The sequence below is a fragment of the Microcaecilia unicolor genome, chromosome 3 (assembly GCF_901765095.1).
Source record: "Microcaecilia unicolor chromosome 3, aMicUni1.1, whole genome shotgun sequence".
Lineage (NCBI taxonomy): Eukaryota > Metazoa > Chordata > Amphibia > Gymnophiona > Siphonopidae > Microcaecilia > Microcaecilia unicolor.
The window spans coordinates 30,486,516-30,508,882 of NC_044033.1; the positions used below are offsets into that span (position 1 = coordinate 30,486,516).

At 41.6% G+C, this 22,367-nt stretch overlaps 1 protein-coding gene across 3 annotated transcripts in view; it reads right to left on the reverse strand.

Annotated features, from left to right (window-relative positions):
* Positions 1 to 22,367, reverse strand: part of SRBD1 (S1 RNA binding domain 1) — a 283,827-nt gene that overhangs the window by 163,358 nt on the left and 98,102 nt on the right. For all 3 annotated transcript variants that reach the window (XM_030195807.1, XM_030195808.1, XM_030195806.1), the window contains 2 exons: positions 21,873 to 21,963; positions 18,362 to 18,469 (listed from right to left, as the gene is read on the reverse strand). In XM_030195807.1, the coding sequence (XP_030051667.1) occupies positions 18,362 to 18,469; positions 21,873 to 21,963 (199 nt within the window). The remainder of the gene's footprint in view (positions 1 to 18,361; positions 18,470 to 21,872; positions 21,964 to 22,367) is intronic.

A 22,367-nucleotide genomic window follows, 5' to 3' on the forward strand; every position in this document is an offset into this window, starting at 1 on the left:
GTAGTGCCATACTGGGAAAGACCAAAGGTCCATCTAGCCCAGCATCCTGTCACCGACAGTGGCCAATGCAGGTCAAGGGCACCTGGCACGCTCCCTAAACGTAAAAACATTCCAGACAAGTTATACCTAAAAATGCGGAATTTTTCCAAGTCCATTTAATAGCGGTCTATGGACTTGTCCTTTAGGAATCTATCTAACCCCTTTTTAAACTCCGTCAAGCTAACCGCCCGTACCACGTTCTCCGGCAACGAATTCCAGAGTCTAATTACACGTTGGGTGAAGAAAAATTTTCTCCGATTCGTTTTAAATTTACCACACTGTAGCTTCAACTCATGCCCTCTAGTCCTAGTATTTTTGGATAGCGTGAACAGTCGCTTCACATCCACCCGATCCATTCCACTCATTATTTTATACACTTCTATCATATCTCCCCTCAGTCGTCTCTTCTCCAAGCTGAAAAGCCCTAGCCTTCTCAGCCTCTCTTCATAGGAAAGTCGTCCCATCCCCACTATCATTTTCGTCGCCCTTCGCTGTACCTTTTCCAATTCTACTATATCTTTTTTGAGATACGGAGACCAGTACTGAACACAATACTCCAGTTGCGGTCGCACCATGGAGCGATACAACGGCATTATAACATCCGCACACCTGGACTCCATTGCAAGTAGTATACCATGCCATATTTTGTATTGCTACTTGAATATTTTTACTGCTGTAATTGCCTATTGCTCATGTTTGATCTATTCATACTGTACACCACTTTGAGTGAATTCCTTCAAAAAGCGGTAAATAAATCCTAATAAAATAAATAAATATTTAGGATTGTAAATTGCTGAAACAAGCTTTTTGCAGCTTCAGCAGTACAACAAGAATGTATAATAAATAAATAAATAAATAAAATATACGAGACTATCTGAAATAATACAAGATATTTGTTTTTCTACTTCTTACACAGTAAGGACTGAATTCTATAAATGTACCAAAAAATCTGCGCCGACTTAGGGGTCCTTTCACTAAGCTGTGCCAATGGATTTAGCATGCAGTAATGAATTAGCGTGCGTTAAATGCTAAGAAGCCCATAGGTATACAACAGGCTGTGCAGCATTTAGCATGTGCTAAATTTGTTAGCACAGCTTAGTAAAAGGACCCCTTCGCATTTTACATGTTATATATTTCATGTTAACAAAATAGAAGCTGTCTCTTTGACCAAAAAGTCTCTCTTTGGTACTCTGGCTAGGATTTCACTCCTTTAATGAATGACAAGGCGTGTTCCCCTATTAACAAAATTGAATATCTTTTTGAATTAATTTTCTCATGCCATCATATGAATATTCTATTGCATTTTTACGCTATGGCATTTACATTTTTGCTTTACCGCTTGCAGTGGGATAAGACTTTGAAAAAAAAGAGGCATTTGAGGAAGTCAGTGCACACTTGTCCACTAATTTAGGGGTCCTTTTACTAAGCTGTGGCAAAAAGTGGCCTGCGGTAGTGTGGGCGTGAGCTTTTGGTACACGCCGGGCCAATTTTCACAGCGTCTAGGAAAAAGGGCTTTTTTTTTAATGGACTGGGAAAACAGCCTACGGTAAAATTGAAACCAATGCACCCCTATTTACAGCCTGAGCTCTTAACGCCACCCACTGATCTAGCGGTAAGGGCTCACTGGCTACACGCGTGATGACAGGTTGACGCGCATCAACTGCCAATTAATGCTGAGAACGCCGCGTGCGGTAGGAAACAAAAAACAACAACCGTTTGTCCCAGCGGTATGGGCATGCACCAAATCTGAAATTACTGCCAGGGAGCACGCTAGCCTGGTGGTAGTCTCGTTTTGACGCACGTGGAACACACATAGAGTCTATTGTGCCTTTGTAAAAGGACCCCTTAATTACTTGTTTCTTTATCTTACTCTAGTTATCCTGAAACACAGTTAAGTCTTTAATCCAAGCTATGCTTTTCCAGATTTGGCTTATTTCTCAGGTTAAAACTCTAAGCAACATGTACCATCTTTCTCTACAGCCCCTTCTTTATGATTATTCAGTGGCCGATGAAGAAGTGTGGTGAAAATGGTTTTATATTAAAAATCTCTACTATAATAAAAAGCACCTCCAACATTCTGAAGCTGACTCCGTGGCTTCACTGAAGTGAAGGGTTCGTAAGGTTCGTCAGATTCGTCAGTCTGTCACCATCTCTCTCGGCCCGCCCTCGCGTCAAAACGTCATGACGTTTTGGGCGGCGGACCTGTCAGAGGCGCGAGGGCGGGTCCGAGAGAGATAGTGACAGACTGACGAACCTGACGAACCCTTCACTTCAGTGAAGCCACGGAGTCAGCTTCACAACGTTGCAGGTGCGTTTTACTACACAACTCCCTAATTTTGCAGTTAAACATCACAGGGTGGCTGGGGGGGGGGGGGAGAGGGGGGGCAACGACCCTGGAACTGGGAGGGAGGGAGAGAGGGGGGGCCCAACAACCCTGGAACTGGAAGGGTGGGTGGGTGGAAGGGGGGCGGACCCTGGAACTTGGAGGAGGGGCAGGCGGACCCAGGAACTGGGAGGGAGGGAGGGAGGTGGGGGGGAGACCCTGAAACTGGGAGGGAGGGGGGCAAAACCCTGGAACGGGGGGGCCCCTGGCACACTCTCTCATTCTCACACACACACTCTCGCACCCAGTCTCACTCTCTCTGTCGCACACACTCACACATTCACTCTTTCTCTATCACACACTCACTCTCACACACACTCTGTAAAACACACACACTCCGAGGAAAAGCTTGCTAGCGCCCATTTCATTTGTGTCAGAAATGGGCCTTTTTTCCTAGTATATATATATATATATTTTTTTTTGACAGCCTTTTCCTTGTGCTGTCTTCTGTCTTTTCTGCCAAAAGCAAAAAAAAAAAAAAAAGATCAAATTTCTTCTCTACTGAGGGTTAAGAAGATACCAAAGCAAAAATAACCTTCATGAAACAGCATTCAGTGCTACACCCCACCATTCACACTCCCATCCCAAGGTAAGTTTTTCACTGTAATCTTTCAGTCCAATCAATATCGTATGCACACTATACGCCACTTGTTTCACAGGGTCTACTTTCAGCTACACAGATGTCACTCATCATTCACCAAGCAGTGACAGCAGGCCATAAAAGAATAGCGTATGTGCTCTGAAAGTGGAATGCACTATGTTTAATAAAAAAAAAAAAAATGACTTGCTTAACAAAAGCCCCACGAATCCCTGAAACCTATCACTTGTTATATTAATGTCAGGCACACCGTAGTTTCAATTAAATTTTGGGTTCAGTTAAAGCAAATACACTTGTCTAAACAGAACATCTGTTTTGGTTATAACACACTGTATCTTTGGCATGAGCTCACAATAAAGCTAACAAAAACAATCAGGAACCTTTATTGGACATGGCAAGAAAAGCAGATTTGTAACAAAAAACCCCCAAGACCAGATATGCCTCTGGGCTCTAGTCCAGTCCTAATCTAAGTCAATAAACACAGATCTGCAATGACAAAGTATATAAAAAGTCCTGTAGTTATTCAAGTTGGACTTCAGTATATAAAAGTGCATTGGTTATAAGCTAGTAAATAATATCTATTTTAAATCAAAAACTGTCAAATCGAGTCCAGACATTAATTTAAAATATCTATCTATATCTATCTCTCTCTCTATATATACATAAACACACACACATATATGTAGATATACAGATACATTTAGATATGAGTGGAGGAGTGGCCTAGGGGTTAGGGTGGTGGACTTTGGTCCTGGGGAACTGAGGAACTGAGTTTGATTCCCACTTCAGGCACAGGCAGCTCCTTGTGACTCTGGGCAAGTCACTTAACCCTCCATTGCCCCATGTAAGCTGCATTGAGCCTGCCATGAGTGGAAAAGCGCGGGGTACAAATGTAACAAAATATATACAGTGGGGGAAATAAGTATTTGATCCCTTGCTGATTTTGTAAGTTTGCCCACTGACAAAGACATGAGCAGCCCATAATTGAAGGGTAGGTTATTGGTAACAGTGAGAGATAGCACATCACAAATTAAATCCGGAAAATCACATTGTGGAAAGTATATGAATTTATTTGCATTCTGCAGAGGGAAATAAGTATTTGATCCCCCACCAACCAGTAAGAGATCTGGCCCCTACAGACCAGGTAGATGCTCCAAATCAACTCGTTACCTGCATGACAGACAGCTGTCGGCAATGGTCACCTGTATGAAAGACACCTGTCCACAGACTCAGTGAATCAGTCAGACTCTAACCTCTACAAAATGGCCAAGAGCAAGGAGCTGTCTAAGGATGTCAGGGACAAGATCATACACCTGCACAAGGCTGGAATGGGCTACAAAACCATCAGTAAGACGCTGGGCGAGAAGGAGACAACTGTTGGTGCCATAGTAAGAAAATGGAAGAAGTACAAAATGACTGTCAATCGACAAAGATCTGGGGCTCCACGCAAAATCTCACCTCGTGGGGTATCCTTGATCATGAGGAAGGTTAGAAATCAGCCTACAACTACAAGGGGGGAACTTGTCAATGATCTCAAGGCAGCTGGGACCACTGTCACCACGAAAACCATTGGTAACACATTACGACATAACGGATTGCAATCCTGCAGTGCCCGCAAGGTCCCCCTGCTCCGGAAGGCACATGTGACGGCCCGTCTGAAGTTTGCCAGTGAACACCTGGATGATGCCGAGAGTGATTGGGAGAAGGTGCTGTGGTCAGATGAGACAAAAATTGAGCTCTTTGGCATGAACTCAACTCGCCATGTTTGGAGGAAGAGAAATGCTGCCTATGACCCAAAGAACACCGTCCCCACTGTCAAGCATGGAGGTGGAAATGTTATGTTTTGGGGGTGTTTCTCTGCTAAGGGCACAGGACTACTTCACCGCATCAATGGGAGAATGGATGGGGCCATGTACCGTACAATTCTGAGTGACAACCTCCTTCCCTCCGCCAGGGCCTTAAAAATGGGTCGTGGCTGGGTCTTCCAGCACGACAATGACCCAAAACATACAGCCAAGGCAACAAAGGAGTGGCTCAGGAAGAAGCACATTAGGGTCATGGAGTGGCCTAGCCAGTCACCAGACCTTAATCCCATTGAAAACTTATGGAGGGAGCTGAAGCTGCGAGTTGCCAAGCGACAGCCCAGAACTCTTAATGATCTAGAGATGATCTGCAAAGAGGAGTGGACCAAAATTCCTCCTGAGATGTGTGCAAACCTCATCATCAACTACAGAAGACGTCTGACCGCTGTGCTTGCCAACAAGGGTTTTGCCACCAAGTATTAGGTCTTGTTTGCCAGAGGGATCAAATACTTATTTCCCTCTGCAGAATGCAAATAAATTCATATACTTTCCACAATGTGATTTTCCGGATTTAATTTGTGATGTGCTATCTCTCACTGTTACCAATAACCTACCCTTCAATTATGGGCTGCTCATGTCTTTGTCAGTGGGCACACTTACAAAATCAGCAAGGGATCAAATACTTATTTCCCCCACTGTATATATATATAGATGTTTTCCAAATGACTCATTTCCTATTACTGACTCCCCAGCTACTAAAAATTTTATTTTAATGAAGTAGGGTAGCAGAATTCTACCTATTGTATTGGTCTGGGAGAAAATGGGATTATTTACAGTTTGTAATGCCCAATAGAATAATACAAAGATGACATACATGCGTTTTTGAGACTTCAGAGGACCCTTCTTCAGATATGAAGGTTCACATATATCATCATCTTTGGATGAAGAAGCAGGCAATATTAATTTGGGTTATAGAATTTTGCAATATGCAGTCACCGTGTGATAAAGATAACACTCTTTATGAACGCTACAAATCTTATATCAATAAAGTTTTAGATGGTCTGCAAAAAATGGGAGGAAAAAGCCTCAGAAATTCTGCAGGTGTAAATCAATTCACCACCTGTCTGCGCCAATCATCTGCTCAACCTCCACATATATGTTGTTATTATTATTTTTTTTTTTTAATATAAAAAAATAGTAAGGGGATCTTTTACTAAAGATGAGCTCAAGTTATCTGCAGCAGGGCCCATAGGAATAAAATGGGCCCTGCTGCAGATAACTCAAGCTAATCTTTAGTAAAAGACCCCCTAAATGACAGCTTTTTCAGCTCTGCTTGACACACCTCGACGTTGGCCACCATTTTGCAGTGCCAAAACCACTGCTTCAGGGGGTAAAAGCTTCAAACAGACAGTGCTATCTCATTTAATTTTGACATGCTGAGCATTATCGTTCAATTTTGACATACACTTTTGAAGCTTTTACCCCCTGAAGAAGCGGTTTTGGCACCACAAAATGGTGGCCAACATCGGGATGCATAAAGAAGAGCAGAAAAAAAAAGCTAAGTTATTTACTATTTTTTATATAAAAGAAGACAATGAATAATAAATAAAAAACATATATGTGGATGCTTTTTGAGCCAATGATTGGAGTAGACAGGTGCTGAATTGAATTACAACTGCATAATTTCTGAGGCATTTCCTCACATTTTTTCAGACTGTCTAAAACTTTATTGATATAAAAGTTGAAGAGCTCATAAGGAGTGTTATCTTTATCACATAGTGACTGCATATCGTATTTTTAAGATACTGTGCATATATTTAGTGAAGCTTGGGGGTTTGGTTGTATGGTTATAATTATTTCACTCCTCCTTGAGGTTTTTGTGGCCTTCTTGTTTAAGACCCAGCAGTTTCCTTCTGCTCATATATATTGTACTTCTATCTCAGTCAGAACCAAAGACATCAGTCTTCATTTGAACTGCCTAGGGATTCTTTCACCTATTTTATATCCTTTCCTCAAAACATACCTAGTCTGGTCATTGCAGTGATGATCTTTGACTGGGGGCCAGGTACTCTTTCTGGCCATCAGGTGTCCCCAATAAGTATTGACAACTCAGGCTTATGCACTAGGGGCTGTGAATACTTCCTCTGCGGAATATCTAGCCCTAGATGACCTGGGGGTGGCAGGCCCAACAGGAGAATCAAATTAGATAGATTCTGCATGGAACTATAAAGACACTGAGCATCTTGTGACCTTAGGCAGGGAAATACCTATTGCACCTGAATATAACTCACCTTAAGCTATTACAGAAAAGGGGTGAGCTAACTCCAATCTAAATATAATTTTATAGACAAAAGCATGGCTAGTAGAGCTTTTTAATATAAAGTGAAGTTACTTACCAGTAGCAGACGTTCTCCGAGGACACCAGGATATATGTTAGAGCATCATCATCAACCATCTTTGGTCATACAAAAAAAAAAAAAACACCACTTACAACAGTGGCCAACTGAAAAGCCAAGAACACTGCAGAGATGATGATGGTGTTGGTAGACTTTAGCCTGTGTGCTATTGAGCATTTACGGAGGTCTTTTTTCTCCCCGCTCCCCCCGTTTTCTATTTCTGTTGATGGCTCTCTCATTCTCCATGTCTTCTCAGCTCGAAACCTTGGGGTCATCTTTGACTCTCCTTCTCTGCTCATATCCAGCAGATTGCCAAGACCTGTCGTTTCTTTCCTTACAACATCCGTAAAATCCGCCCCTTTCTTTCCGAACACTCTACCAAAACCCTCATCCACACCCTTGTCACCTCTCGTTTAGACTACTGCAATCTGCTTCTTGCTGGCCTCCCACTTAGTCACCTCTCCCCTCTCCAGTCGGTTCAAAACTCTGCTGCCCGTCTCGTCTTCCTCCAGGGTCGCTTTACTCATACTACCCCTCTCCTCAAGATCCTTCACTGGCTCCCTACCCGTTTTCGCATCCTGTTCAAACTTCTTCTACTAACCTATAAATGTACTCACTCTGCTGCTCCCCAGTATCTCTCCACACTCGTCCTTCCCTACACCCCTTCCCGTGCACTCCGCTCCATGGATAAATCCTTCTTATCTGTTCCCTTCTCCACTACTGCCAACTCCAGACTTCGCGCCTTCTGTCTCGCTGCACCCTACGCCTGGAATAAACTTCCTGAGCCCCTACGTCTTGCCCCATCCTTGGCCACCTTTACATCTAGACTGAAAGCCCACCTCTTTAACATTGCTTTTGACTCGTAACCACTTGTAACCACTCGCCTCCACCTACCCTCCTCTCTTCCTTCCCATTCACATTAATTGATTGATTTGCTTACTTTATTTATTTTTTGTCTATTAGATTGTAAGCTCTTTGAGCAGGGACTATCTTTCTTCTATGTTTGTGCAGCGCTGCGTACGCCTTGTAGCGCTATAGAAATGCTAAATAGTAGTAGTAGTAGTAGTAGTATGTGTCCTTTTACTGGATTGTACAGAAGTTGCACTGACTCACAATCATTAAGTAGTTTGATTTTCAATACTGAAGTTTCTAGCTTGTGTATAATTAAGTCCTAGGACATAATAGCCATACTGGGTCCGGCAAATGGCCCATCTAGCCCAGTATCCTGCTTCCAACACTGGCCAATTCAGAAGCAGTGGCTTTCCTCGTGTCTATATCAATAGCAGACTATGGACTTTTCCTCCAGGAACCTGCCCAAACCTTTTTTAAACCCAGATAAACTAACCGCTGATACCACATCATCTGGCAACAAGTTCCAGAGCTTAACTATTTGTTGAGTGAAAAAATATTTCCTCTTATTCGTTTTAAAAGTGGTACCATGTAACTTCCTTGAGTATCCTCTAGTCTTTGCACTTTTTGAAAGAGTAAAAAATTGACTTACGTTTACCTATTTAACACCACTCAGTATTTTATAGACCGCTATCATATCGCTCCCTCAGCCATCTCTATCCAAGATTAAGAGCCCTAACCTCTTAAGCCTTTCCTCATGTGAGAGGGGTTCCATACTCTTAATCATTTTGGTCACCCTTCTTTGATGCTTTTCTAATACTGCTAAATCTTTAAGATACAGTGACCATAACTGCACACAATACTCAAGATGGGATCGAACCGTGGAGCGATACAGAGGCATTATATGTCTTATTTTCTATCACTTTCCTAATAGTTCCTAGCATTCTGTTTTCTTTTTGGCAGCAGTGACTCACTGGACAGAAGATTTCAGTGTCTTGTCCATGACGACACCTTAATCTTTTTCTTGGGTGCTGACTCCTAGGGTGGAACCTTGCATCAAATAACTACGATTTTGATTATTCTTCCCAATGTGCATCACTTTGCACTTGTCCACATTAAATCTCATCTGCCGTTTGGATGCCCAGTCTTCCAATTTCCTACGGTCTTCCTGCAATTTTTCTCAATCCGCATTTTGTATGAATAACTTTGAACAGTTTTTTTTTCATCTGCAAATTTAATCACTTCACTCATCATTCCCATTTCTAGATCCTTAATAAATATGTTAAAATAGCACCAGTCCCAGTGCAGATCCCTGTGGCACTCCACCATTCACCCTCCTCTACTGAGAGGATTACTCATTTAACTCTACCCTCTGTTTTCTATTCATCAGCCAATTCCCAACCCACAACACAAAATTGCCTCCTATCCCACGGGTTTTTAATTTTCTCAGTAGTCTCTCACAAGGAACTCTGTCAAATGCTTTCTGAAAATCTAGATGCACTACATCAACCGGCTCACCGTTATCCACATGTTTATTCATGCCTTCAAAGAAATGAAGAAAATTGGAGAGGCAAGAATTCCTTGGCTGAATACATATTGACTATGTCCCATTACACCATGTTCTTACATATGGGTGAAGTCATCCACAGAGCCAGGCATGGATGCTGCCTACCATTCTCATATCTTCTAGAAGTCATAAGTACATAAGTATTGCCATACTGGGAATGACCAAAGGTCCATCAAGCCCAGCATCCTGTTTCCAATAGTGGCCAATCCAGGTCACAAATACCTGGCAAAATCCCCCCAAAAATACAAAACATTTTATGCTGCTTATCCCAGAAATAGTGGATTTTCCCCAAGTCCATTTAATAATGGTCTATGGAATTTTCCTTTAGGAAGCCGTACAAACCTTTTTAAAACTCTGCAAAGCTAACCGCCTTTAACACATTTTCTGGCAACGAATTCCAGAGTTGAATTACTCCTTGAATTAAGAAAACTTTTCTCCGATTCGTTTTAAATTTACTACTTTGTAGTTTCATCGCATGCCCCCTAGTTCTAGTATTTTTGGAAAGCGTAAACAAACGCTTCACATCTACCCGTTCAACTCCACTCATTATTTTATAGACCTCTATCACATCTCCCCCTCAGCTGTCTTTTCACCAAGCTGAAGAGCCCCAGCCGCTTTAATCTTTCCTCATTTTCGTCGCCCTTCTCTGCACCTTTACTAATTCCACTATATCTTTTTGGAGATGCTGCAACCAGAACTGAACACAATATTCGAGGTGCGGTCGTACCATGGAGCGATACAAAGGCATTATAATGTCCTCATTTTTGTTTTCCATTCCTTTCCTAATAATACCTAACATTCTATTTGCTTTCTTAGCCGCCACAGCATACTGAGCAGAAGGTTTCAACGTATCATCAGTGACGACACCTAGATCCCTGACAGGCCTGACCACACATGTGCATGTGCCTTCATGTCTGCCCAACTTGTATTTATTTATTTATTATTACATTTGCACCCCCGCGCTTTCCCACTCAAACCAAGTTCAATACGGCTTACATAGTAATAGGGATTACAGGTTATTGATACTCTACTTGGGTAGAGATGTGCAAGTGTTGGGTAAATGGGTTCATAGGATTAGTTTGGGTCATTTGGGTAGGCTAGCTTGGACAGATGGGTTTTTAATGATTTCCTGAAGGGTAGATAGTTCCTGATTGATCGGATAGGTCTGGGGAGGGCATTCCAGAGTTGGCTGCTTAAGAAGGAGAAGTTGGATCCATAGTAGGTTTTGTACTTGAGTCCTTTGCAATTGGGGTAATGTAGATTGAGGTAAGTTCACGAGGTTTCAGACATGTTTCTGGTGGGAAGGTCAATCAGATTGATCATATAGTCCGGAGATTCACCGTTGATAATCTTGTGGATTAATGTGTGGACCTTGAAGTTGACTCGTTCTCGGATAGGGAGCCAGTGAAGTTTTTGTCGAAGAGGTGTTGCGCATTCAAATCGTGGTTTGCCAAAAATGAGTCTTGCTGCTGTATTTTGGGCAGTCTGAATTTTTTTCAGGATATGGGTCTTGCAGCCTAGGAAGATACTATTACAGTAGTCGGCGTGGGTAAGTACCGTGGATTGCACCAGGTTCCAGAATGTTTTCAGGGGGAAATATGGTTTTACGTGTTTCAGTATCCACATCATATTGAACATTTTTTTTGTAGTGGATTTTGCATGATTTTCGAGCGAGAGGTGTTTGTCTAATGTCACTCTGAGGATTTTCAGGTTATCAGATATGGGGATTGTGATGTCAGAGGTGTTAAGATTAGTTGGGAGGAGAGATGAGTGTTCAGATGAGAGGATTAGGCATTGTGTTTTCTCTTTGTTCATTTTCATCATGAAGGCGTTGGCCCAAGAGGTTAAGATGTTCATGCCCAAGGATATTTTGTCGGATATTTCTGTTAGATTAGATTTGAAGGGAATGAATATGGTGACATCATCGGCGTAAATGAAAGGGTTGAGACCATGCTTGAATAAAGCTTTGGCTAGGGGGATCATCATAAGGTTGAAGAGGATCGGGGATAAAGGCGATCCTTGAGGTACACCACAATTTGGTGACCAGGGAGATGAGATAGTTGACGTTGATTTAACTTGGTAAGATCTTGAGGTGATGAAGCCTTTTATCCAGTTAATGATATTTCCGCCGATCCCAAGTTTATCCAGTAGTTTGGTTAGAATATTGTGATTTACCATGTCAAATCCACTAGATAGATCTAATTGTAGAAGTAGGATGTTGTTTCCGAATGAGATTTCCTGTTTGAATTTGGATATTAGAGTGAGTAGGACGGTTTCTGTACTGTGGGTTGGACGGAAACCTGATTGTGATTCATGAAGAATGGAGAATTTTTGTATATAGTCGTTGATTTGAGAGGTCACTCTGTTTTCCATCAGTTTAATTAGCAAGGGGATGGAGGCGACAGGGCGGTAGTTGGTGACATCACTCGCTGGTTTCTTGGGGTTTTTAGGTATTGGAGTAAGTAGTATGTTGCCATGTTCAGTAGGGAATGAGTCTTGTTGTAGCAGGAAGTTTAGGTGGGAGGTGAGATCTGTGATAAAGTGTTCTGGGGCATCTTTCATTAGGTACACCATAGAAACTTCTTTAGTGATGAGGAGGGTGAAATTTGTCCATGAGCGATCGGCTGGAATCTCGTCCATGTAGGGGTCCAGTTCGTCTAGAAAGGTATCGATATTTGTACAGTCCTGGGGAATCGTGTTGCAAAGATTAGTAATTTTGTCATTGAAGTATTTAGCCAGTTGGTTAGCAGATGGGTAGTTTAAGGGTGAGGATGTGATTGGGTTGGTGTTAAGAAGATTTTTTATGAGTTGATATTGTTTTTTTATGTCTGTGCCCCTGGTTGTGATTGTTTGTGTGTAGTATGATCTTTTGGCTCGTTTAATGGCATTTTTGTAATTCCTGTGTGACTTCTTCCATGCATTGTAGGTGAGGTTATTTTTTGATTTACTCCATGTTTTTTCTAATTTCCTGGTTTGTGACTTTAGGTTTTTTAGTACGTCGTTGAACCATGGTGACGGGTTGCACCTACGTAGAGTTTTAGTGTGTAGTGGGGCTATTTCGTCCAGTATCCCATTCTGTAAGGAAGTAATTTGAGTTTGGTTGTGTAGACCAATTGTTGTTGTAAATCTGTTGCCAGAACTTTTCCTTGTCAATCCATCCTCTAGTGATAATTTTTACAGGGTCTTGTGTTTTAGGCTGGCCTTTTTTTCACCAGTGTAGGGATAGTGTCAATTTAAGATGATCCGACCAGGGGGTGGCAGACCAGTTGATAGCGGATATGTAAATGTTTTGGTCTGTAGAGAACTTGTAAGAGATGATGTCGAGCGAGTGACCTTTGCTGTGGGTAGGTGGTATAGGAGGGAGGTCAAGGTTGCAAAGGTGGAGATCTTTACATTCGTGGGTGTGTGCAGAGTTGGAATCCTCTAAATGTAGGTTTAAGTCCCCAATTAAAAGTACATTGGGATTGTTGATGCATACGTTTGATATGAAGTCCATGAAGGTGAATTGGTTGTTGTTCCAGTTAGTGGGAGGTCTATAAAGTTAGATACAGGTTAGATGGTCACAGAGTATAGGGCTGTGAAGTCTGATTGAGGCTATTTCAAGTTGTGGTGTAATGGTTTCAGAAATGGGTTCAGTGGAGAAGCTTGATCTGTAGATGAGCGCTATGCCTCCGCCTCTTTTTTTCTTTTCTGACCCAGTGTGAAATTTTATAGCTAGGGGGGCATAGATCAAGTATGATGGGGTCTTTTGGGTCACGCATTTGGGACCTGCATTTGGATAAAAAGCATAGATAGTCTAACTCCAAGGGGAGGTGGGAGGGTAAGTGAGAAATATACCTTGTGTCCTTGGAGAACACCTGCAACAGGTGAGTGCTTTCTTCAAGAACAAGCAGAGCACTCAGTTCTCACATGTGGTAATCCTTAGCTACCATGCTCACCAAAAACAACAAATAACAGTCAACAGGGACTTGCACAAACATGGCCAATCTGAACCAATAAACATTCCTGTTGTGAAGATGCAGCCTGAAACAGAAATTAATGAGCCTAAAAGGGTGGAGTTGGATTCTAGATTCCAAATTCTGCAGAACTGTCTGACCAAACCGTCTGCCGTGTTCAAGGCTGTAGTGAAATGTGAATGTGTGGACTGATCACAGCCTTACAAATCTCCACAATGGAGGCTGATTTCAAGTGGGCTATTGACACCACCACGGCTCTGACATTGTGAGCAATGACATCACCCTCTAGAATCAGTCCAGCCTGGGCATAAGTAAAGGAGATACAATCTGCTAATCAACTGGATAAAGTGTGTTTACAAATGGCTGCACCCATCATGCTTGGGCCAAAAGAAACAAAAAGCTGAGTGGACTTTCTATGGAATTTAGTCCGCTCCATGTAGAAGGCTAAGGCTCACTTTGCAGTCTAAGGTGTGCAGTGCACTTTCGCTAGGATGGGTATGAAGTTTCAGGAAAAATGTTGGAAGAACAACTGACTGATTAAGATGAAACGCTGACTCTACCTTAGGAAACAGGGGAAAGGGAAACGTGATGGGACTTGATATACTACTTTTCTGTGGTTACAATCAAAGCGGTTTACATATTACATACAGGTACTTATTTTGTACCTAGGGCAATGGAGAGTTAAGTGACTTGACCAGAGTCACAAGGAAGTGCAGTGGGAATCAAACCCAATTCCCCTGGTTCTCAGGCCACTGCACTAACAACTAGGCTACTCCTCCACTCTTAACATGTGTGCAGAGAACTACTCTGTTGTGGTGAAATTGTGTAAGGTGGATCAGCTACTAGGGCCTGAAGCTCACCGACTCTAGTTGAATTGACCGCCACAAAAAACGAGACCTTCCAGGTCAGGTACTTCAGATGACATGAATCAAATAGTTCAAAAGGAGCTTTCGTCAGCTGGATAAGGATGACATTGAGTTCCAATGACACTGTTGGAGGTTTGATGGGGGGCTTTGTCAGAAGCAAACCTCACACAAAACGAACAAATAGTGGTTGCACACAGATGGACTTACCCTCTACATGGTGACGGTAAGCGCTAATGGCACTGAGATGACCCCTTACAGACTTGTTTCTGAGACATATTTAAAGAGATGTGAAAGGTATTCAAGTAGCTTTTGTGTAGAGCAATAAAAAGGATCTAGGGCTTGCCCTCACACCAGACGGCAAATCTCTTCCATTTAAAAGCATAACAGTTCTTAATAATGCAATCTTTCCTGGAAGCCAGCAGGACTTTGGAAACATTCTCGGGCAGTTGAAGGAACACAATTTCTATGCTCTCAACATCCAAGCTATGAGGGCCAGGAACTGCAGTTTGGGATGCAGAAGAGATCCCTCGTTCTGTGTTCTTCAGAGGAAAACTCCAGAAGAAAAGGGAACCAAACCTAAATCAGCCAATAAGGACTGATGAGGATCATGGTGCACCAGGCCTGAGTTTCAGCACAGTCTCCCAACCAGAGAGATGGGAGGATAAGTGTACAGAAGCCCCCACCCCCCACCACCAAATCCAGAAGAAAGGGATCCAAAGCTACTCTGTCATGTGAACTGAGTCTGGAACATTACTGAGGGGCTTTGCTGTAGAGATCAGTGGCAAAAAGATCCACTGTGGGGGTGCCCCACTCTCGAAAGACCTTTCGGGCAACATCCATGTGAAGGCACAATATGTGCGGTTGCATCATCCTGCTCAGCCTGTCTATCAGGTATGTGGCTCTGAGCACCATGCATTTTCCTGCTGCCTAACACAAGGGGTAGGATCCTATGCCCCCGCCTGCTTGCTGACAAAGTACACGGCAACTTGTTTGTCCATTTGGATTAGAATAATTTGGTCCAACAGCCAATCTCCAAAAGCATTTAAAGCATTCCAGATTGCCAATAGCTCTAGGAGATTGATATGAAGCTGGGTTTCTTGAGCGAACCAGTGATCCTGGGTGTGAAGCCCATCTACACAAACTCCTCATCTCAGGTCAGATGTATTCGTGGTCAAAATCTTCTGGGGAGGAGAAATTTGGAATGAAAGTACCAGAGTCAAACTGCTCCAAATTGTCCACCAAAGAAGCTGGGAAAGGGGGATTGAGTTGCTGAGCAGGCTTGTGCATGTGAAAACACAAACTGTACTTGGTAAGAGATGATGTGAAAACACCTTAACACCAAAACTGTCTGTTAAGAGATAGTGCTGCTGGAGGTTTGGTGGGATTTGGAACAGAAGTTTGCAACTGTCATGTGGGAAATGAATCTGCACTATGTAAAGAAAGGAGGACTGTTAATACTAAGATAAAATATAATGACTGAAAGAGATGTTTCAAGTCAGAATAATCTGGTGTCAAGAGAGTTGAAACAATAAAAACCTTTGATTGTTTTCTAATGACATGGAGTGTGCGAGAGTTTCTATGAGCAACCAAGAGAGAGAGAGAAAGAGAGAGAAGGAGAGTTTACAGGCTGACTCAACTCATGGGAGACGAAGGAAGCCAAGCAGGGACAGCCTCGGCCCCATCTGGAAGGGTGACCTGGTTACAACATTCCACATTTAGAGCCCTGTTTACTAAGCCACGTTGTAGGCACGTGTTAACCATGTACGTGCCTACAATTGTCTTATAGGCGCCTACACGGTTAGCTAACACGCCTTAGTAAACAGGGCCCTTAGATTGTGGCTTCCTGAAAGCACCATTGACATGTGTAAACGCTGCTAATTACAAATGGAGATGTTTTAAATATAGCCCCCAATACTTTAACCCTTAAAACAACACAGTGCCATCTTGTGGTCCTTACAATAGAGAACATGCTCCAAAATAGTAGGCTTTATCTTATGGCTATGGCATATCTCAACCAGTAAGTATTAATCTTGGAGGAAACTTTAAAACCAGAAATGTAAAAATTTAAGAAAAAGTACTTGTAAGGGATGCTTAAATTTATTATACCAGGTCACAAATTGATTTCATTTGTTTATATCACTATTTTTCTAAAAATGCCCAACGTCGTTCAGTACATCTAGTCAATAAATAAAACATAAATAGTTAATCCCCACTATAATAAAGGCAAAATATTTATATATACACAACACACACTAGCTGAGTTAACTGCTGCTACCCGAAAAATCCAGAATTTGTAAAATAGATTAGACTTTTATTGGAAATACGGATCTAGTGTACCTGAATGTACACTGCTTCAATAGCCTTCAGGCTTGCAGGTGTCTTATACGCTGCCTAGGAAAGTGGACACGATTAAACTTCCGCTCAATGAAAGTTACCCTTCCCCATCTGTAATTAGGCTTGTACCTGCAGCTCCATAGTTTAAAGTTTATTGAGAACTTACTATACCGCTCTCAACTGGAAAGCAGCGCAGAGCTAAACATAGAGGAAGAAAGGAACGCCAATATTGAAAAAGGATAGTAAAAGCACACAAATCAAAAAAGAAAGGAGAAAAATCCATTAAAACATAAAAAAGGGGAAGAGAAAGCAGAAGTTCCAGTGGACCAGTGTTAAACATGCAGTTACCACTCCCCTCCCCATGCTCTTGCCTTTTTTTTGTACGTAAATTTTAATTGATTGTGAATACTCTTTACTTTTATTCCAGTGCTTATCAATCTTTTGTGGCCGTGACCCCATGATCCCAGTCAAAATTGTGTGACATCCAGGAGAACCATAATAATGCTATGGAGAGACCACCCAGGTCACGACCCCCATTTAGGGTCCCAACCCACAGTATGGGAAGCTCTGTTTTATTTCATCCTCTATATAGGTACTTTCTGTGTATAACCCATGCCTTTTTGAATTCCACTACCATTTTCCCTCTTATCACCACCTCTCCATGGAAAAAGCATTCCTTAATATTGCTTTTCATTTTCTTCCTTGCAGATTTATTTCATACCCTCTAGTTCTATAGCCTCAACGTTTTTGGAAAAGGTTTGTATATCCTTCAAATATTTAAATGTCTGTATCGTATCTCCTTTCTTCCTCTTCTCCGAAGTGATGTGTCTTTATAATAAATGCCTAAATTGCCTTAATGTATAGAAATGACCCTCTATAAGAGCAGCATGTAACGTCTAGTAGGTATCACTCTGGTGCAACAGCCAAGTACTCTCTTTCTTATACACTGTGGATACGGCCACTGTGGCATGCCCAGATCCAATAAACCTGAGAATAAGGAACCAGATCCTTCAATGAACTGAAGTGTTCTTGCATGGTAGCACTGGGTCACAGGGATAGCCCTAGTACCACAACTGGCTAATGATAAGATTGCTAGATAGTTTAGTTTGTCTACTATAGAAATGATTAGTAGTATTAGGAGTAGACATAAGTCTGAATGATAAAGTGGTACCTTAATGATTTAACAGCCAAGCGACTGTGAAAAAAAAACTGGTAGCACTAAAAATAGCAACCAATTTTTGTACTGTACTCAAATATACTATTAATGCTTACACTGGTCTTATTTATTCTACTACACATACAGCTGCAAATAACTTTCTTCTACATAAATATTGTACCCAGTTTTTTTGGATGTGGATTTATCATTTTATCTCAACAATTATGTATTTCCCTGAATGAAAATTATTTAGGAACACTCTGAAAACATAAGCACGTGCTAAAATTTTAATTCTAATGGCTTCTACTTTTTAAATTGCTTTGTAATCCACTGTCAACAAAAAAATGTATACTTTGCAAGCACGCAGAATACAAACAAATGGAATAAACTAAACAACTAGCAAAAGTAATCTCACCAGTATACTACATCCAATGGTGCAAAATATTTCTTCTGAATCAGGTCAGCAAAGTAACGCTCTGTTTCCCTGCAGGCAGTTCCATTTCCAATAGCAACAGTGAAACAGCTTTGAACCGAAAAAAAAAAAGAGAAAATATTTTCTGTGAACAAAAATGTATATGTAAAATGAAAAACTAATATTTATAGCACATATGTTTCAGCCAAAATGTTAGAAATAAACTACAAAAATTTACTGCACAATTCTCTGTAACTGCATCACAACTTCTACTGAGCTACAGGACTGTATGTCATAAATAATGTCTGAGCAGGCGCTTCTGTGAATTGAACTAATCATTTGGCTATATAACATTCTAGCCTTTCATAACAGTTTGGGAGAGGGAAATGTAAAACCTATTGTGCTTTAGAAAGCCCCCTGTCCACAAGGTGAGAGCAAAATCATACCTGTTTGTTTTTAACTGCTGTCCCTTTCTATGTTATGGGGAGAAGGGGAAGTCTCCGCTCATAGGAGTCTTTTTACAAAGCTGCAATAAAAAGTGATCTTAGCATGCCCCTACGCGGGTTTTTCCCGTGCGCTAAGACCACTTTCTACCACTGCAGGAAAATGGCCAGTTTTCCATTTTGTGAATGACCATGTGCTAACGTTGCCATTAGTGTGCGGCCATTTCCAAAAACTAGAATATGAGCCCTTATCATCACTTGTTTTATAGGTGGTAAGAGCTCACATGCTAGTCCTGCACTAATCAGCGAAAAGCAATGTATTTTGATGATTTACTTTTAAATAGTATGGGCTCCTTTTACTAAGCTGCTGTAGAAACTAGCGTGTAATTAGTGCAGCTTAAAAGATCTTACTGTGGGACGCACTGAGGCTTCTTGTGGCAAACCATGTGCACATTTGGAATTTACCCACGCCTACCGCGCTGTCATTTCTGGCGCTACAAAACTTTATTTATTTTTGTAGTACAGGACTGTACCCAGCGGTAAGGGCTCCCCCTGAAATGGCTGCACGGCAAGTGCTTTACTTGCTGCCTGGCCATTTTCTGCAGGAAAGCGAGACCTTCCCTATTACCAGCTGCGGTAAAAGGGGGCCTCAGCGCACATGTTAAACACGCGCTGATGCAAGCACCGGCCTTCTTCCCCATAGATTTAAAACTTGAACTTTCTGCCATAGCTTTCGGCATTAACAGATAGCCTCTAGAAGGCACAGCAGAGCCTAGTTCAGTATTCATTCCCACACACCCTCCCCATCACATCTTTTCATTTACAGTCTTAACTTACAGTCAATTATTTTAATTAGGACAACAAGAAGAGAGTTTTCATTACTGAGTTTTAATTACATTTAATTACTTTCTGAGAAGCAAACATTAAATAAATCACACAGTATACCATAAAATCCTAAGGCTCTTTATATTAATCTACCATCCCTAGTACCTTAAGACGTTTCATTTAAATAGCTCATTAATACTAAGTTGAAGACAGAAGTCCAGCAGCGAAAGGGGTGCTAACCAGTCTTTTCCATTGAGTGTCACATGTATAATTATCTCCCAGTTAGCAAGAGCTTATATGTGCGCGCTCAATGCAAAGACCTCCTAGCTCTCAGAAACAAATCCATTCTCTTGAGGCTAGAGTAGCAGACTTACAGGTGTTGAGGGAGACAGAGAGGTTAATAGAGGCCTACAGGGACTTTGCAGAGAAGTCTCACCTCCAGTCTGACAGCCCCTGTACTGCCTTGAAGGAGGGAGAGCAACACCCTGGTGAAGTAGGAAGTAATGCTGTAGCCAGGACCTGCCCAACAGGGGATGCAATATCTTTTTGCACCGAGGATTTGTCTACAGGAGCTTCTGCCCAGGAGGGAAGGGTTAGGACAGCTGTTGTAGTTGGTGATCCAATCATTAGGCATATAGATAACTACATGGCTGGTGGATGTGTGGATCATCTGGTCACTTGCCTGCCTGGTGTGACAGTGGAGGACCTCACGCATCACCTAGATAGGATTTTAGGTAGTGCTGGGGAGGAGCTGGTTGTCCTGGTACAGGTAGATGCCAATTACATAAGAAAATGTGGGAGGGAGATTCCGGAAGCCAAATTTAGGCTCTTAGGTAGAAAGCTGAAATCCAGATCCTCCAGGGTAGCATTTTCAGAAATGCTCCCCATTCCACTCACATGACACAAATGGCAGGCAGAGCTCTGGTTTGAATACATGGTTGAGACAATGGTGTAGGAGATGAGGGATTTAGATTTGGTAGGAACTGGGCAACATTCTGGGAAGGAAAGCGGAAACCTGTTCCAAAAGGATGGACGCCATCTTAACCGGGATGGAACCAGGCTGTTGGTGCTAACATTTAAAAAGGAGATAGAGCAGTTTTTAAACTAGAGGGGTGGGGGAGCCAACAGTCACCCAGGTGTGCATGGTTTCATGTGGAGTATCCTTGAAGGATAATATTGAAACATTAGGGAATCCTGATAGAGAGGTTTCAATAATGGTGAAACAACACCATGAGTGTTTAATGGGACAACAGAGTAAATGATGCAAATAATCCCTGTCAAGGCATTGAAACGGGGCAGAAACAGCAGATCCATGCAGAGAATAGCACCTCTAAGTGTTTCCTCGTGAATTTGCAAGGGGGTGTAGCCATAGGAGGGGCATGGATGGGCCAGGGGTGTTTCCTTAAAATGCACAGTGTTATAGAATTCGGGAGATCCGTGCCCAACTTCTGCACCAGGATTTACACCTGGTTTCAACTGGTGTAATTTCTCACGCCCAAAGTTGAGCGTGAATCCCAATGCTACTCGCTATTCTATAAAGGATGCTGATCCTGAAACGGCCGTTATAGAATATCATTCAGTGCACATTTTTTCGGCACTGAAAATTCTGGGTGCCATTTACAGAATTTCCCCGTGTATGTGTATTTATAGCACACAAATCAACCAATAAAACTATGAAAAATTGAAGCTTTTATTTTTAACACAAGAAGAAAACATTGATGTGCCAAACCTTTCTACCTAAATCAAGCCCTTAGTGATTAGTGTTCAAAGGCCAGCAGTACCATCAAACAAGTTTTTGTTTTGCTTTCTTTTTCAGATAATTTGATTTCCAATTAAAATAAATTCATTGATATCTCGTTCTCTTCTTTTACAGAACTACTGAGAAAACAACTGAATTTTAAGTACTGGCATCAGAGAGGAATAAAAACTGTTGATGAAGTGCCAAGAGAAGATTTTTAGAAACAGTGGTTACCATAATAAAAGGTAGGCAGCTTGCATTACAAACAAAGCAAAAAGGCATATATAGACAAAATAGGTGTAGAATTTAAAAAAACAAAACAAAAAACGAAGAACCCACTCAAAACAAATGAAATTGGAAGAATCTGGCATGCATTAGTGCTGTAATTAGGAATACAGGCCAACAGTATTAACCAATGAAAGAGGAAAACAGGTCTTAAAATCTGTAAGAAATTCTACACTTGTTATTTTGTGTTATAATTCATATCCAAAAAGCTGCCTTATCATACTTGTAGTTCAGTAAAAGCCTTCTTATCTTCTCAGCTTCCCGGAATCCTTGCCCAGTATGCAAATAGACCGTTTCAACATGAAGTATCTGATCTAAAACAGTCAAATCAAAAACAAAGTCATTAGTAAAAGGGAACTGAAAAGCAGTAAAAATATCAAAATTGCCCAAGTAAAAGTCACAGGTGCAAGGAGACTATTTAAGTAAAAGTTTCCAAGGACACAATCAAAGGGAAGCTAATTATGCAGATTAACCAGCAGAGAGATAGGGTCTCCATCTGAGTTTGAAAAGCTTACCAATAAACACAAATGGGACTTTTCAAAACTGAACAATTCATCATAGCACTTCCCAACCAATCAGAGCAGTTCTCCTACAATTAATCATCTTGTTAATGGAATTTTTAGTAACATACTGTGGGGTATACAATATTTTTATAGCTGCTGGCTTTTCTCTGGAGCTGGTTTATGAATTTTGAGTTAATACTTATGTATAAACTAGT